The following is a 16,098-nucleotide window of genomic DNA, read 5'->3' as shown; positions in this document are numbered from 1 at the left end:
TTGTTAAGTTTCTTGCCACCTGCTCTCTGTGTTTTTGAAAAAAATCAAGTCAATTTGTTTAGGTTTCAAAGGCTTCAAAGTATTTTAAAAACATCCATTTTTTTGGTGCTTTTGAGAAAAACATCCGGGGCTGCAGCCTCATAACCCCCTCCCTGCTGCTCCGCCCCTGGGCTGCACCATTCCGAGAGCGCAGGTGAAACTAATCACATAATGATCGCTTCATTGTCACTAAACCAGCACTGGAGTCTTTGAGGTCACGCCTGTGTTTGTAAGTCACAATATCTATTTTTCTCAGTTCATTTCAAGCACATTTGATGTAATCATGTTTCACTTTATGAAATGTAAACTGCAGAATTCATGTGCAAACTGAAAGTAGCAAAATATGCATGAGTTTACTTACAATGTGCGTTATGCAGATCGTACTTAAACGAATTCAGCACGCTTAATTTGATGTTGTAAAGATGTTTGTAAAGTTAGTTTGCGTTGAAGTGGTTCCTGCGGTCAGTGCACGCTGCAGATAAACTCATAAACAACAGGATCACGCTGATGGGAGGAGTGAAGTGAGGACGGAGAGCCTGAAAAACTCGTTCCTCAAACACTCACATCCAGTCGGCTTTTCTCTCCGCAGCAGATCAGGTCTCCGCTGTCTGAGCCACAGAACATCCCGGAGGACATTCCCAGCTCCCGGTGAACATTTTAGTTGTTTTTATTTGAGCGGAGCGCCGGGTTTTGGGGATGGACGCTGCGGGGGGAGACGCACCGGTGAGCCGGCTGGAGAGGAGCGGCCACACCGCCTTCATCGACAACAACACGCTGTATGTGTGGGGAGGATACCAGGTGAGACTCAGCGGTGTGGAGGTTTACCTGTGCAGGTGTACGTGGATTGCAGACGCCTTTCACATGCATTTAAACCAATGAAACCTGGGAAGGTGGTTTGATTTCTTTTGAAAACATGGAATAAGGCACTGAGCGACTCTGCAAAAATGTCCTATAGATTGCCAAAAATATATATATATATATTCGAAGGAAATTAATAGATAACAAATAAATTAAAAAAGGCAAATGTCCAGAAAACTATCATTTTAATTCAATTTGGTATTTTTAATTGTTTATGTTAATTTTTATTGCATTATTTAAAATATGTTACAAAATTATTATATTGGGTACTTTTCCATGTAATTTCCATGACATTTTTTTTCTAATTTCCATATGATTTTCTTGTACTTTTTATTATTTTTTTGACAGTTTTTAGGCCATTTCTTGTAAAGTTGCTCATTGCTTTCTTTCCATGTTTTGAGAGAAATCAAGCCAATTAATCAGCTGTCAAAGGGTTAATTGTGTGACACTCAGTTGTCAGTCTATTAATCAAACTAATGCAATCATGTTATTCAATGAAAGTTGTAATAATATTTAGTTTTTGTTGAGTTGAGGTCATTAAATGATTTGTGTGTTTTAACAAACAAAAAGAAGTTTTTAAAAGTAGGCCGTGAGGTGTTTCTAATCCACCCTTATTGATTTAAGTGTTGTGAAAAAACACAACACAAAGGACTTCTAATAACAGCCTTCAACATCATCATAAAGTTGAATAAACACCTTCTTATACTGTGTAAGTTAAAATAAACATTATCTTTAACCCTATGAATACTGAACAAATTGGTTTGATTTCTTTCAAAAAGATTGGAAAAAGACAATGAGCAACTTGATAATAAATGTTCCCACAAATTGCAAGAAATTAGTAAATTTTGGAAAAAAAAATTAATGCAATGGAAAAATGTCTAGGGAAAAGGGAATTTTTTTAAAAAAAATTAGGGAAAATTATTTTAACTAAATATTTTCTGCCATAATTGTGTATTTCATATGTTACAGAAATTTGTAATATTTTTTAGATAATTTCCTTGTTTTGTTGTTTGGTTTTTTTTTTCTACTTTTCAGGTAATTTTCTTGTAATATATATATATTTTTTTTACTAATTTCTCCATAATTTTTAAGAAATCTCTTATGATGCTCATTGCCTGCTTCCCCCCTTTTTTTTTTTTTTTTTTTTTTTTAATGAAGCCAATTTGGCTGAAGGATTTTTGGCAGGGCTCTTCGGTATTCCTAATAAACTAACATCTGAGCGTATATCTACATAAACCAGAATGATGTTGTGCTGGCAAACGTGCAGAAACGAATCAGAGAACATGCTCGACGTTCTTTTATATGAAACTTTATCTGCATGAACATGTTGTAACAGAGAAAACATTTTTCAAACCGTATCTTGTTGCGTCTCGGTTGTCACTTTGTGTATAAAATGAATCTAGAGTTTCTGCACACATGTGAACATGAGCCGTTATAGTCAGATTTAATGAGAAAAGCCGTGTTTTTGTTCAGCAGATAATAGTACACAGTGTTTTTTAAATACATGACTTTATCTTCTCTTGTTTCTCTTGTCAGGTAGTTGCTGGAGAGGACGTCATGTTGCCGAGCGATGAGATATGGCTCTGTGATTTAGACAGCGGGACGTGGTAAGATATCCTGTTTATCAGCTGGTGTGTCACCCTGACATTTAGGCTGCGTATGTCGGCCCAGAGCGTGTGTGTGTGTGTGTGTGTGTGTGTGTGTGTCGGTGCTTTTAAAAAATGCTGCAGGCAAGATACAGTGACTGTGCAAAGGCTGCAGTTAAAGGGAGAACTTATTGAATTAAAAACACATCAGCAATTTGGTGAGAAATGTTCCTCAAATTACAAGAAATTAGTTGATTTACAGATTTATTTTTTTTTTAACTAGGAAAAAATTAGAAAAAAAGTAGAAAAAAATATATTTGTAATTATTACAAATCCACTACAAAAGCAGTTTTCCCACCTAATTTCCAAATTAAAAAAAAGATTGTATTTATTTATTGACCTATCTATTTTCCGGTAATTTTCTTGCACTTTTTACTAATTTCTTGCCATTTTTTGGTCATTTCTTTTTTCTCTGCTAATTTTTTTTCCATGTTTTTGAAAGAAATCAAGCAGAATTACTCAGGTTTGTACCTCAAGTCTATTAACCACCTACTTATAGCTACTCTAAAAAGTGACTTAAATCCGATATCTGCATTCACACCTTCTTTAACTTTTCTTTTGCTTGAAACATAAACGAAAAATGAAATGTCCTCATAAACATGTTTTTTGACATGAGCCCTGTATGTTTTCGCCTGAATAGTTTCTTCGCCCCAAAGGCTTAAAAGACAGGTAACCTTTGCATTTGATGACTGTCTTGAACCCTCGTCCTGCATTATTGTATTTTCTGCTTTCTGAGCACATGTAAGTATGTCATTAACCCTTTGAGACCTGAGCATATTGGCATGGTTTCTTTCAAAAACACAGGAAGAAAGCCGTGAGCAGTGAAAGAAGAAATTACCCAAAAATGAGCAAGAAATTAGTAAAAAGTAAAAGAAAATTATAAGAAAATTAAAAAAATAAAAAATATATATTGATCTTGGAAAAGTACATAAAATTCTAATAATTTTGTAACATCATTTTAAATACAGAATTATGATAATTAAAAATACAGTGGTTCCCAATAATTTTTCTTATTTTTTACCAGATATTTTCCCCAAGCTTTTTTTTTCTTTTTTCCCTAGACTTTTTCCCGACTTAAAGAAGTTTTCTAAATCTATTAATTCATGGAGTATTTATTATTATTTTTTATTTAATTATCTTTATTTTATTGGAGTATTTCTTACCAAGTTTCTTCCCCATTTTTTAAAAACTTGTCAAAAGTGTCTCAAAACACCACAAGAAAAGTGATGTTGCACCTGGTTTTAAAGGGTTAAAACAAGCCAATGATGCATTTTCAATAACATTCTCAGGATTCTCAACGTCAGGGAATATCCGACCTGTCTGCTTAGACTACAGACTCATTTGCGGCTGTCCGAATCATATTCGTAACCGAGTTGGTGATGTGTGTTTTTTTGTTTTTTCCAGCTTACACGTTCATGATACGTGTCTGATCTGTGCCACACGAGTGTGGAAAAACTGGATTTGGTTCAGCTGAACCATGTGGTGTAAATCAGTTTTCCTTTTTGTGTGTTTTTGTGCGACAGGGAGCGGAGGGAGATCACCGGAGACAAACCTCCGGATCTGTCAGGCTTCTGCGGCTCTTACGTTAATGGCGCGCTTTACATCTTTGCAGGATGCAGCCTCACTGGATACACAAACCAGGTGAGTGAATGTCAATGTAGAGTAACTAAGTACATTTACTCAAGTACTGCACTTAAGTACAAATGTCGGGTCTTGGTGCATTACTTGAGTCTGTTCTTTTCATGCAGCTTTATACTTTTACTCCACTACATTGTAGAGGAGAATACTGTACTTTTTACTGCACTGCATTTATCTGACAGTTTAAATTGCCAGTTACTTTACATATTACATTTTTTGCATTAAAAAAACAAGAGTTTAGAAAAATGTGATGTTTTGTTATAAATGAAACTACTCAGCAGTTTTATACAAGCACAGCAGAAATGATTTGTTGATCAATCTGTTAGCTGATTAACAGAAAATTAATTGGCAACCATTTTCAAACATTGAAGTATTTTATTTTTGAGATGTTTATTTAGATATTTTTGAATGTGCAGCTTTGCAACAATTTTGATAAACACTGATGTCACTTTATTTTATTTTTTTAGTAGTTTTAAGTTTTGTGGTGGGTTTTTCTGAGATTGTTTTTCTTTTTTTGAAGTTTCTTTTTTGATTTTTTCCCCTGACTTATGTACTTTTACTTGTCATATTTCAAGAAAATTTTCTTTTCTTTTTTTTGTAATTCTCTTTTATTTTGCTCATGTGAATATACAAAAACAAAATACACCAAACCAAATGAAAACAAGGTCCTTTTAATCATGGAAAAAAGAAAAAAAAATAGATACAGAAAATAAACGAGAACAAATAAATAGGTGGGAAAAAGGAGAAAAAATATTGTCATGATTATACTTACTTTTACTTATGTAACATTTTCAATGCAGGACCTCTCTCACTTTTATCAGTGTATTTTAACAACGTGGTATTAGTACTGTTACTTATGTAAAGGAGCATAATACTTCCTGCACCTCTGGTTAATGTGGACTTCACGAGTCACACTTTGTTGTTTTTAAAAGCTGTTTAGCTTCTCGTGTGTTATTATCATTAAACTGGAGACACTGAGCGTCTGCTTACCCACCATTCCTTCTGTTCTGAAGATATTTAACCTGTTTCTCAGGTTTAAACTCTTATCAAAGCACATTATGTCTTCAAAATACGGGCACGTTATCTCTTTGACGAGTGATCTGAGAGGAAGAAGAGCCTGACCTATTTTTAAATATGCTACAGGCCACATTATGAACAAAATAAGCACCATTCGCCATGATGTACCATGATTGCCAAAACACTTTTTCCATTTCTGTCAGACAAAAAAAAGTAAAACTTTATCACCTCTGAATGGATAGGGCTTTTGAAATGTGGAGCTGTAGCTCACTGAGCCAAATAAATGACATTATTTAAAAAATAACATATTGAATGTAGCATTTGAACTCAAGACATGAAGTTTGTCTGGTAGATTGTGCCAAGCCCAGGGTGTTGACCACAGAAATGCCGTTTTGGCAGACTGACTGGATCGTCTGGTGTGACGGCTTTCTGAAACAATGCAAGAATTTGAGAGGTTAACAGGAATTTATCGGGATTGTCTTTAAAGAGGATGTTGAAAATAAAAAGTAGATCAAGTAGTAGACAGATCGAGCCTCACATCAGGGCACAGGCTCAGTGTCAGGGCCTTAACCCGCAAAATGTCATTTAAATTAACACAAACTCACAAAGGGATGCAAAAAGTCCATAAAGATATGCAAAGAGACAAAAACATTATAAAAGGGGCAAAACAACCAAAACAGACATCACATTACCTCAAAAACATACAGAAATTACCTCAAAGAATCACATAACTGCAAAGAACAGAATACAACTACACAACCAAAAGACACAAAATTCGACACAAAGCAACCAAAAAAAAAAAACAAAATCACCACAAAGGCAAAATAACCACAAATAGACAGAAAAAGACCAGAAGAAGAAACAGAAACGACAGAGACAAAATAAATAAAAAAGACAAAATAAATGAAAACACACAAAATTATCAGACACAATGACCAAAAAACAAAAAGTAAGCCACAAAGAGACCACAAACATATAAGTTTGTACGTCTTACCCTTACGTAGGTGGTGGGGCCCTCTGCATGTCTGTGCCCAGGGCCCCCATTACCTCATGATCCGCCCATGCTCACATCTTGATCTGTTTTTTATTTGGTTTCATGGAAAAACTTGGAAATCTTAAATAAAGGCCTTTTTTTTTTTTTAAGTGTGTCAGATCCCCGTCATTAAATGAAGGATTTTCATAAAGCTGATGGCCGCCCGATTGATCTGACTGATTTAACTCTCCTGTGTAGATGTACAGCGTCGACCTCACAGAGCCGAACTTCACGTGGAAAAACATGACCGATATGAAGGGAACGACGCCTTCGCCACGAAACAAACACTCCTGCTGGGTACATCGAGACAGGTCAGTCCTGCGTCTGTAAGAAATCACACCGACTGTTCACAGCAGGAAATGCAGCCTTTACACGTCCAGAAAGTTTATTTTTACTTTAATCGAGGGATATTTTAAACAGCTGGTTTAAGTCAAGTGTTGAAAAACACATTTTAATCAGATTTCCTTGATCTTTCTTTTTACATTTGAATTATCTCCGTATTTTTCCCTTTTTTTTCTCCTGCTGCAGGTTAATCTACTTTGGTGGATATGGATGTAAGACGATAGGGGAGGTACGAAACACCTCAAGCTTCGTCGTGGAAGAGATGTCCTGGGTAAATAATGAAAACAAATTCTGTAAACAAAACATCATGATCCCTCAATTGACAGATTTTTACTTTTTTACTGCTTTGTTTGGTACTCATGATCATGATCACAATTTTGTCTTTTTAGGCAACAATTGGAAACGCGTTATTTAGGTGCTGGGGCTGGAACAGCGAAGTCTGTGTTTTTGACACACACACGGCTACGTGGAGCATGCCAGAGACTCGGGTGAGAGCGACAGCGTGATTTAAAGGTCCAGTGTGCAGGATTAATGCTGATATATCAGCAGAAATGGAATATAACATTACAAGTATGTTTTTAACCTGCAAAAAAAGGTATTGTTGTGTTTTTGTTTCCTTAGAATGAGCTGTTTATATCTACATAGGGAACCGGTCCTCGTCTATAACGCTCGCCATGTTACGCCACCATGTTTCTACGGTAACCCAGAACAGATAAATCAAACTCGGGCCGTTGGCTTTTTTCGCTTTTTCACTGTAATTAGCAGCTCCTCCGGGGCGAGCAGTGCTGGAAAAACACAGATTTTTGTGCCTGCGCTCAGGTTGCCCCTCCGTCTGTCTGTTCTTGTGAATACGATATTTTAAGAACATTTTGAGGACATTTTTTAAAATTTGGCCCAAACGTCCACTTGGACACAACGATGAACCAATAAGATTTTTGTCATCTTCTATTCATCTCATTTTCAGGAACATGTTATACCAAGAACTCCTTGAGGGAATTTCTTCAAATTTGGGCACAAATGTTCAATTGAAGGTCACTGGGACCTTGTGTCTGAAATTAGAAATCCTCACAGCTAAATCCTACACACTGGACCTTTTAATTGAGAGTGCTTAGTATTAATCTTTGCTTTTTCTGTACTATATTATGTTTACTTTGAGACATTAATATGATAAGTTTACAGAGTGTATGTATGGTATGAATATAGTTTGTCTTTGTTGCGTTGTCCAGGGTCCTGCTCCCACTCCCAGAGGCTGCCATGCCAGTGCCCTATTGGGGGACAAAGGTTACATCTCTGGAGGCGTGGTGAGTTGACTAAACGTAGCTTCGCCTGCACACATACTGTATGCCTCACATGTTAAGACAACGTTCAAACTGATGCAGATCCAAGCAGAATCAAAACGTTAACGTCTTAAACAAACTTGTAAAACTAAAAGCTTTATACCGGCTAAACTATAGTTAAAAACAGCACATAGGTCACTGTGACTTCGTCTGTCTCATTCTTGTGAACGCGATATCTCAATAACACCTGAAGAGAATTTCGTTAAATTTGGCACAAACATTGAAAGAGGCTCAAAGATTAGCTCATTATGATTTTAGTGTTCAAAGGTCAAGGTCACCCTGACCTTGCATCTGTCATAATTACGTGAATGCAATATCTGACAGCCTTCAGGGAGTTCCCTTGAATTTGGCACAAACGTCAAATTGGACTCAAGAATGAACTGATTAAAGTCAGATGGTCAAAGGTCAAAGGTCACTGTGACTCTACATATTTTGGGCCATTATTCAAGAAACTTGGGAGCCCACCTTGAAGCGTCTGTGTTTTCACAGACATGGACGCAATTTCTCAATAACGTATTTTGGGAGTTTCTTTAAATTTCACTCAAACGTTTGAGTGGACTCAAGGATGAACTGATTAGGATGTAATGATTGTTAGGATATAATGATGATGATCTGACATTATATCCAAGAGGTCAAAGGTACAGAAGGGGAGACATTTGGTTAAATACTGAATTGGTGACACTAATCTTGGGTGTAAACTGTTAGTGCAACATGCGTAAAACAACGTGGCGGTATTTCTGTTTATTTATTTATTTAATTTCAATATGGCGGTTAAAACCTAAAATGGCACACTCATAGCCCCATATTTGATCATTTCAATGTTATTACAGGTGATGCCTCCTTTCATTGATCACAGTGATCCACAAAAGGTACTGATGCTTTGTCAGATGCATGGGATGAAATAGGAATAAAATGATGTGATAATCTGTAACAACTCACTCAGTGCATTCTTCGCTGGATGTGGGAAGTGGAACGAGAAGCTTAATTTCTGCCTGCAGACGTGTGGTAATTTACTAAAACCTGAGGGGGGATCTTAGCTGTTCGGTGGACGACATTTGCTGGTTAACCCTCTGAAACGTGGATGGACATCAGATTTTTGTGTTTCGTTCGGACGACCTTCACTTGTGTTTAAACCTTTGAAATTAGAGCAAATTGGTTTTATTTCGTTCGAAAAATTTGGCTAAATGGGCGATGAGCAACCTGAAAAGAGAAGTCCTGCAAATTTTAAGAAATTAGGAAAAGCTGACAATAAGTGAGGAGAGTGAGATGAAGAGAAAAAAATTAAATAATATTTTTTGTTTACTTAAAAATTCCATCTCACTACCTAATTATTGGGTTGCTACAGGGTTGGTGGGAGGTTCGGGAGAGGGGTGGGATGGTTGGGGTAATTTTTATTTTTCATTGTTAAAATGATACTTTCATTTAATTTCATGCATATTGGAAAATTATAAAAAAAAAGTTGATCACAAAAAAATATAATTATATACATAAGGTTAATTACATTTACATTTTTAGCACTTTTTTTCAAGCCATTCCCTTCATTTTTTGTATACCTTTTTTATTTCTTTTTTGTGTGCTTATTTTCAGGTAATTTTCCTATAACATTTGCTCAGGTTTCAAAGGGTTAACAGTCTGGAAAAGTCCAGATGTTTCTTCTAAAAGTCCCAAACGCAAGCTCATAAACTTCACATTTCTGCAGAGGATGTATCTGAAGCTCCGTCTGTTGAAGCTCTTGCCCTCTCCTATCTGGAGACATTAGGTCCTTTGTGCACGTGTCCTGGGACTGCCCAGGGGTGGTGTATTTTTGGAAAATTATTAAGTTACATCAAACTTCCAAAAGTCATGGAAAACCAGGAAAAGTCATGGAATTTCACAATCACATTTTGGAATTCTTTAGTGGATAACCTTCCATGTAATGTAACATAACGGCATTTTTTTTCTGAAGCTTTGGGTGTAATGTAGCTCAAATTTTGTCCCAGTGTTATGTATATTTTACCATTGTGTGCATTTCTTTTTTTTCTTTTTTTTTTTTGCATTCCCTCTCTCCCTCCATGCATGCCAGTTAACTCAAACTGCATGTGAATGAAGTTTAAGAATCTGCATCCTTTAAAGGTCATGGAAAAGTTGTGAAATTTTGATCATTTTCTTATTTTTTTCCCTACATCATCTTCTTAATATTGTTATTATTTTCCTCATAATCTCTTTATAATCTTCTCCATTAGATCCAGTAACGCCTGACGTAATGTGGATTGGGTTGCTGCTGGGGGTGGGGTTGGAGGTGGAGGTGGGGGGTGTTTTTGTGTACTAGTGTGTTTTGTTGTTCGTTTTCCAGCTTATTTAATAAAAAGCTGATAACAAAAACAACAACAAAAAACGATCAATCACACACGGGTTGAGGTGTCTTCATACTTTTGGCCATGTTGTGTGCATCTGACCGTGTAAATGTGTATCACACTCACAGTGCTGTAATGATGAGTGAACACCGCCGAACTTTAACTGCTTTACTTAAAAATTAGTTTCTGTTTGCAGGAAAAGGCCGTGTTGGACATATTCTGCTTGGATCTGGAGACCTGGACCTGGACTCAGTTGTAAAACTTCTTTCACTCTTTGACACACACTGTCATTATCGACGTTCATTATAGACAACTCCTCTTTCCAATGATGTTTTAACGTCTGCCGCTTTCTGCTACTTTCCACCAGTGACCTGTCCTCGTCCTGTGCACCAATGGGGCGCTCCATGTTCACCATGACGCCCACATCAGATCACACGCTCTTCATATACGGAGGTCTCGGTACAGACGGAAGAACGCTTGGTAAGTCTCTGCCGTAGATACAGCTTATACGTTTAACTCAGTATGTTCAAAGTCTCTGTGCTGCACGTCTTCTGCTGCATGATTAAGACGGATTAAAACAAACTACGGAGACACAAAATGAAGCAGCAAAGTGCGTCTCGTTGAAGTCATCTTGCTAAACTCTTTATGATTTTTTGTGTCTTTTTGTAGTTGTTTTGCATTACTTTGTTGTTGTCTTGCATCTCTGGTTGTTTTGTGACTCTTTTGGTCTTTTATATCTCTTTTTGGTAATTTTTTTTATCTCTTTATTATAATTTTGCATATCCTTGCAGTCATCATGTGCCTCATTGGGGTTCTATTGTGTCTTTGAAGGCAGATTGTCTTTCTTTGGTGTCTCTTTGTAGTTGTTTACATCTTTTTGTAGATGTTTTGCATCTCTGTAGCTGTGTGGGATTTTTTGAGGGTTTTACTTTTTTTTTATCATGCCTCTGTGGTCCTTCTTGGTCTTTTTGTGGTTGTTTTTGTCTCTTTGGTCTTTTCACATCTTATAGTCAATTTGAGTCTCTTTGTGGTTGTTTTGCATCTCTTTGTAGGGGTTTTACATCTTTTTGTGGTCCTTTTGCATCTCTTTGTGATCCCTTTGCATGACTTTGTTGTCATTTTGTAACTCTGTAGCCTTTTTGTTTCTTTGGTAATTTGGCATCTTTGTAGTCATTTTGCATTTCTTTGTGGTTGTTTCGCATCTCTGGGGTTTTGCATCTTTTTGTTGTCTTTGGTTGTTTTGTGTCTCTTTTTGGTTTAGCGTCATCTTTTTGAACATGTTTGGTGTCTTTGTGTTCATCTCTTTGTGATCCTTTTGTGAAACTTTGTAGTCATTTTGCGTCTTTTTGTGGACATTTTGCACGTCTGGTCATTTTGTGTCTCTTAAGTTTTTTTTTGCATCTTGTTTTGTGTCTCTTTGTGGTTTTGCATCTCTTAGGATAATCATGTTTCTATCTTGCACCACTCTTTGCTGTTTTGTTTCTTTGCTAGTTGTTTGACTTTTCAGTGAGAAACACTGATTTCAAACAGAGGCTCTGGCCTTAAAACTATCAAACATTTATCTGCATATTAGTCCGTTATCTGCCTTAGAAAAGTGTTCCCAAAGTTGAAGGACTTTTAAAAAGAAATGCTACTCAGAACAAACAAATCATTGCTCAAGTGGTTAACTCTAACAAAATGGTAAAAGTCAAACCCCCTGTGGTTTAATCAGTATTTTATCATGAATCTCTCGGTTAGATGACGCCTGGCAGTTTAACACACAGAAGAAAGAGTGGACCAAAATGACACACCCACACAAGGACAAGCCCAGGTAGTTTTTTTCTGTTGAAGTCAAGCTGTACTTTGAAAAATCAGTTTTTGAGTACTTTTTTAATCACTTGTATGTTTGTCGTCCTCAGAGTGTGTCACACAGCGTGTCTGGGACATGACAACGATGTCGTCGTTTTCGGGGGAAGCAGCAACATGTGCTTCCTCATGGACACGGTATGTGATCGCACAGCTTGTGAACTGCTTTTTTTAAAATTTGTATTAGATCAGTTTCCGCTTTCATCTGTATGTGGAGGAGTTTTCAGTTCATTTAAAAAACATATCAGTTATTTTAAAGGTTTATTTATAGCTTCACAGTGAGATCTAGTGAGTAAAATGTCATGCAGTATAATAATCTTTTTACATGTGGGAAAATGTTGCAGCATTTTGCCTTTAAACCCCTCATTCCCTCTGCAATACTGTTCTGACTTATGTAATTTATCAAGTGAACCATATTTAGCTCAGCAATTGACCACAAGTGTTGCATAACAAAAAGCTGAGGGGTTTAAGGATTTAAAGTATGAAGTGCTTCTTTAGTATGTTGTAATGATTTCACATGTGTAGCCAACAAAAACAGAACTGTGTAGACATGTGGTGTATTGTTTGTTTTTAATGGGATAGTTCACCCCAAAATCAAAAATGCATATTTTCCCTCTCACCTGTAGTGCTATTTATCAGTCTAGATTGTTTTGGTGTGAATTTACGAGTGTTTGAGATATTGGCTGTGGATATTTCCTTCAGACCACAATTTATTTATTTTTTCCGCCCTTTTGAGAGTATTAAAGGTAAAAAAAAAAACACGACAATTTCATCTGTCATCCATCCTAAAGTCATCATCCTCTCAATCGTCTCATCAGGTTGCTATTCTGAGGGCGCCGTCACAAAAACACTGCAGAGACGTGTTCATGTTCCAGACCCAGCCGTACTCCCTCTTCAGGTATGTTGGACCTTTTATGGTGTTTGTTGTCCTGAATTAAACTCTCAGCTCTGACGTCACGTTTTTCACGAGCTGTGTAACATTGTTTGCGCTCTGCTGTGTTTGTGTTTTGTCACATGCATGCGTTGTTACCACTGCACATTGTGTACATTAGCAGCATGTGAGAGCATGTTTGTGTGTCGTGTCCGTTCGCACATGATTAAGCAGTTTTAACAAAGTCCACAGAGACCTTTAAACACTCTGAGCTATTTTTACACTCTGTTGTGCAGGAGAACATGGTATTATTCTAATGAGCTTTACCTTGTTGTGTATGCTTAGGCAATATACTGTGGTATGTTTACATGAAATAGATTATAATGACTCACTAGAGATTAAAATCTCACGTTGTAATGTGTAAATTTGAACCTTGAACTTTTTTTTAAGTTAACTTTTTTTGGTTCAGATCTTGTAGATGTGTAGCTTTTGCAGATTGCGCTCTTAAGGGTAACAGTGCTTTGAGCTAAATGCTAACTCGGCTAACATACTCACAATGACAATGCTAACATGCAGATGTTTAGCAGGTATAATGTTTAAAATGTTGATGGTTTATTGTTCTAGCATGCTAACTAAATAGCCCTGAACATAATGTCATTAATTGCAGACATGAACTTAAGCACGGGAAAAATTAAAATTTAGACTTGATGATGGCGCTACAGGAAAATTAAGATATTATTTAAGGTATTCCAATCAACCGTATCGTGGCTCCACAGAAAATGTCAGTGGGATTCATCCTATGAGGAACATGAACGAAGTCTTCAAAATTCAGCCGTAACCCCTCCAGTAGTTATTGAGAGAAAGTGATACAGTGACCAAAATTACTCTATATCCAACTTAAAATTTGAAAATTACCAATTTGCATTATGAGCTTCTTGCAGCCAAAACAACAATTTTATTGATTAGCATTTGATTTTTGACCTCTGGCGGCAGTTTTGTTCAATCTGCCTGCTCTAAGTCCCTTTTTTGTCAGTCTAACTCTACAGAGAATAGCTTAACTGTTGCATCAATTGCCATTAAATTTTGTGCATGCATTCATGGTTTACAGAGGATGAAACCTAATTTCTAAACATCAATTTGGGAAATGTCTGCCAGATCTACTGTATCTCCACAGTGCTGTGTTAGTGCTTAAGGAACGTCTCGAATCACCATATTATGCTTCTGTTATATAGGGAAAAAAATACTGTCTTGTTTTTATTTTTCTTAACCCATCACAATCGTCCTGAGTGCCACTAACTCCCAGGATGTTCTGACAGTGCCCCTGCAAAATAGTGTCAGGGGAACACACACACAGTAACAGGGCTAACTGTTAGCATCACATGGCTAGCGTTACCCAGTGGTCAAGTATAGGTTTAACAAAAGTCGAGCTGTTTCAATATCAGCGTGAGCTTCTTGGGATGGTTTAATAGCTCAATGTTCTTTGTTAGCCTTACTGCTGTTAGCACGTGCTAACCGCGCAGACTGTCCGCGCTGAGACCGCCTTTGTTGACAGCAGACAGAAAGTTTGCTGATCCGGTGGGGAGTCGGGACTACCCCCCTCCCCCCTGTGCAAAAACGATGGTATTTGAGTTTTGTTTGCCTGAAGAAATTTCAAAAGATGTGGCAAATCACCTCTAACTGGCCGTGTTAGAAAAAAGATCAGCGTCATGAGAGTCCTGCGAGGCGTCTGGGCTTCTCCAAGGTGCGTTCACAAGTTGTTTTATTCGTTCTAGATTTTAACAACCGTTCACTGTAAAAACAAAGCAGGTATGCCTTAGTATGATCCAAATCTATTCTGCGATCAAAACCTTTTTCAGTGTGTAAATTGCTAGCTTGAAGGTTGTTTATTTCCTGTGACAGACAGATGGTGAAATAGTCATCCAGTTGCAGCCTTGGTGTTAATTCGTGAGTCAGACTAGGGACATGTTGGAAACCAGGACAAAGGTGCATCAGGGGTGTTTCAGGAAAATGACACACTTCAAAACAAGTCACTTACTGTGTCCAGGATTAACAGAGTTAGACACTAAAAGCTAAAAGCTTTATTCTGAAGCTGTCCTGAGGGCAAAAACACATCTGAAAGTGCAGAGAATGAAAGGAATGCAGCCAACAGGTGGAGCACAGACGTGCAAATGAACCGTACAAAACACCAGTCTGCAGAATCGCCGGACCACTTTCATCAGAGAAGGGCTACAGCTACTCATTATCTATGAGACAGAGGTTCTTGTACAGCATCTGAACAAGTTTTGTTTCTTCTCTAGATTGTGTGAAGACTTCATAGGAAAAAACACAGAGCTGTTTGGGGATTATCTTGACTGGTTGCCGTCAAAACTGCACAACAAAATCGACAAGCGCTCAGCCTTTTTCTCCCCTACGAAGCCCATTCTTACTCACTGAAGAGCACTTGAGATTTTTAAAGTAACAAGAATCTGAGCCATTCAATTATTACAAATGGTTTTCATGGTTTTTTGTGTGTCAGGAATGTGTGTTGAGTTGGGAATGAGTGTTTCTTTCTGTGTTTAATGATCTAAAGAAAAACATGGTGCTACAGTTTCTTTGTTTTAACTTAAAAACATAATTTGTAAATTCAATTTTTTGCCTTATTTTAAAACAACTAGTTAAGATTCTGTGAAATTTTAATCCATAAAGTGTATTGATGATGTGCAATATGTTTTTGAATAAAGGTATTGATATGTTGTATATTATTGTCGTGTTTAGTGTCATTTTGTAAATGAACGATGCAGTAGAAGTCAATAAGTCATGCCATGTGGCAGGGATACTCAACTTGCTTTGATTTGGGGCCATGCTTGCAAAATGCAACTGCCAACTGCAGCAGCCCCATACATGTCTCTTGGATTTTAAGATGTTTCTAGGATCTCAGTGTTTCTTGGATTTTAGCACATTTCTTGGATTTTAGGATATGTATCAGTTTTTAATTTCTAAGACCTTGCAGTGTTTCTAGGATTTCAGGATGTCTCTGATTTTAGGACATTTCTTGGAATTTAGGTTTTTTTCTAGGATCTTAGAATGTTTCAAGGATTTTAGGAAATTAGGAGTTGAGGCTTTCGGGGATCCTCCACTGGCTCTTTTTTTTTTTGATAAA

At 37.0% G+C, this 16,098-nt stretch overlaps 1 protein-coding gene across 2 annotated transcripts; it reads left to right on the top strand.

Moving 5' to 3' along the window:
* Nucleotides 1–115: 115 nt before the first annotated feature.
* On the top strand, nucleotides 116–15,695 carry LOC121958789 (kelch domain-containing protein 1-like). Of its 2 annotated transcripts, none has more exons than XM_088070285.1 (14): nucleotides 116–268; nucleotides 629–837; nucleotides 2,434–2,504; nucleotides 4,067–4,184; nucleotides 6,430–6,542; nucleotides 6,760–6,844; nucleotides 6,963–7,061; nucleotides 7,800–7,874; nucleotides 10,440–10,498; nucleotides 10,611–10,723; nucleotides 11,981–12,053; nucleotides 12,142–12,226; nucleotides 12,907–12,986; nucleotides 15,257–15,695. In XM_088070285.1, the coding sequence occupies exons 2-14, from the start codon at nucleotides 736–738 to the stop codon at nucleotides 15,390–15,392; spliced, it is 1,209 nt and encodes a 402-aa protein (XP_087926411.1). In that variant the 5' UTR covers nucleotides 116–268; nucleotides 629–735; the 3' UTR covers nucleotides 15,393–15,695. The 2 variants fall into 2 exon arrangements, with proteins under 2 accessions (XP_087926411.1, XP_042363845.2); XM_042507911.2 differs by having other exon boundaries at nucleotides 139–268; nucleotides 632–837.
* The last annotated feature ends 403 nt before the right edge of the window (nucleotides 15,696–16,098 follow it).

The sequence above is a fragment of the Plectropomus leopardus genome, chromosome 19 (assembly GCF_026936395.1).
Source record: "Plectropomus leopardus strain MGB_pleo_1.0 chromosome 19, ASM2693639v1, whole genome shotgun sequence".
Taxonomy (NCBI): domain Eukaryota; kingdom Metazoa; phylum Chordata; class Actinopteri; order Perciformes; family Serranidae; genus Plectropomus; species Plectropomus leopardus.
This window is presented reverse-complemented; position numbering and strand designations above follow the sequence as displayed.

Excerpts from the sequence above, each read along its gene's own strand:
- LOC121958789 (XM_088070285.1), top strand. The coding sequence starts at position 736 with ATGGACGCTGCGGGGGGAGACGCACCGGTGAGCCGGCTGGAGAGGAGC. Across the intron at positions 4,185-6,429 it reads TCACTGGATACACAAACCAG|ATGTACAGCGTCGACCTCAC; the intron begins GTGAGTGAATGT and ends TCTCCTGTGTAG. Across the intron at positions 7,875-10,439 it reads GTTACATCTCTGGAGGCGTG|GAAAAGGCCGTGTTGGACAT; the intron begins GTGAGTTGACTA and ends TTCTGTTTGCAG.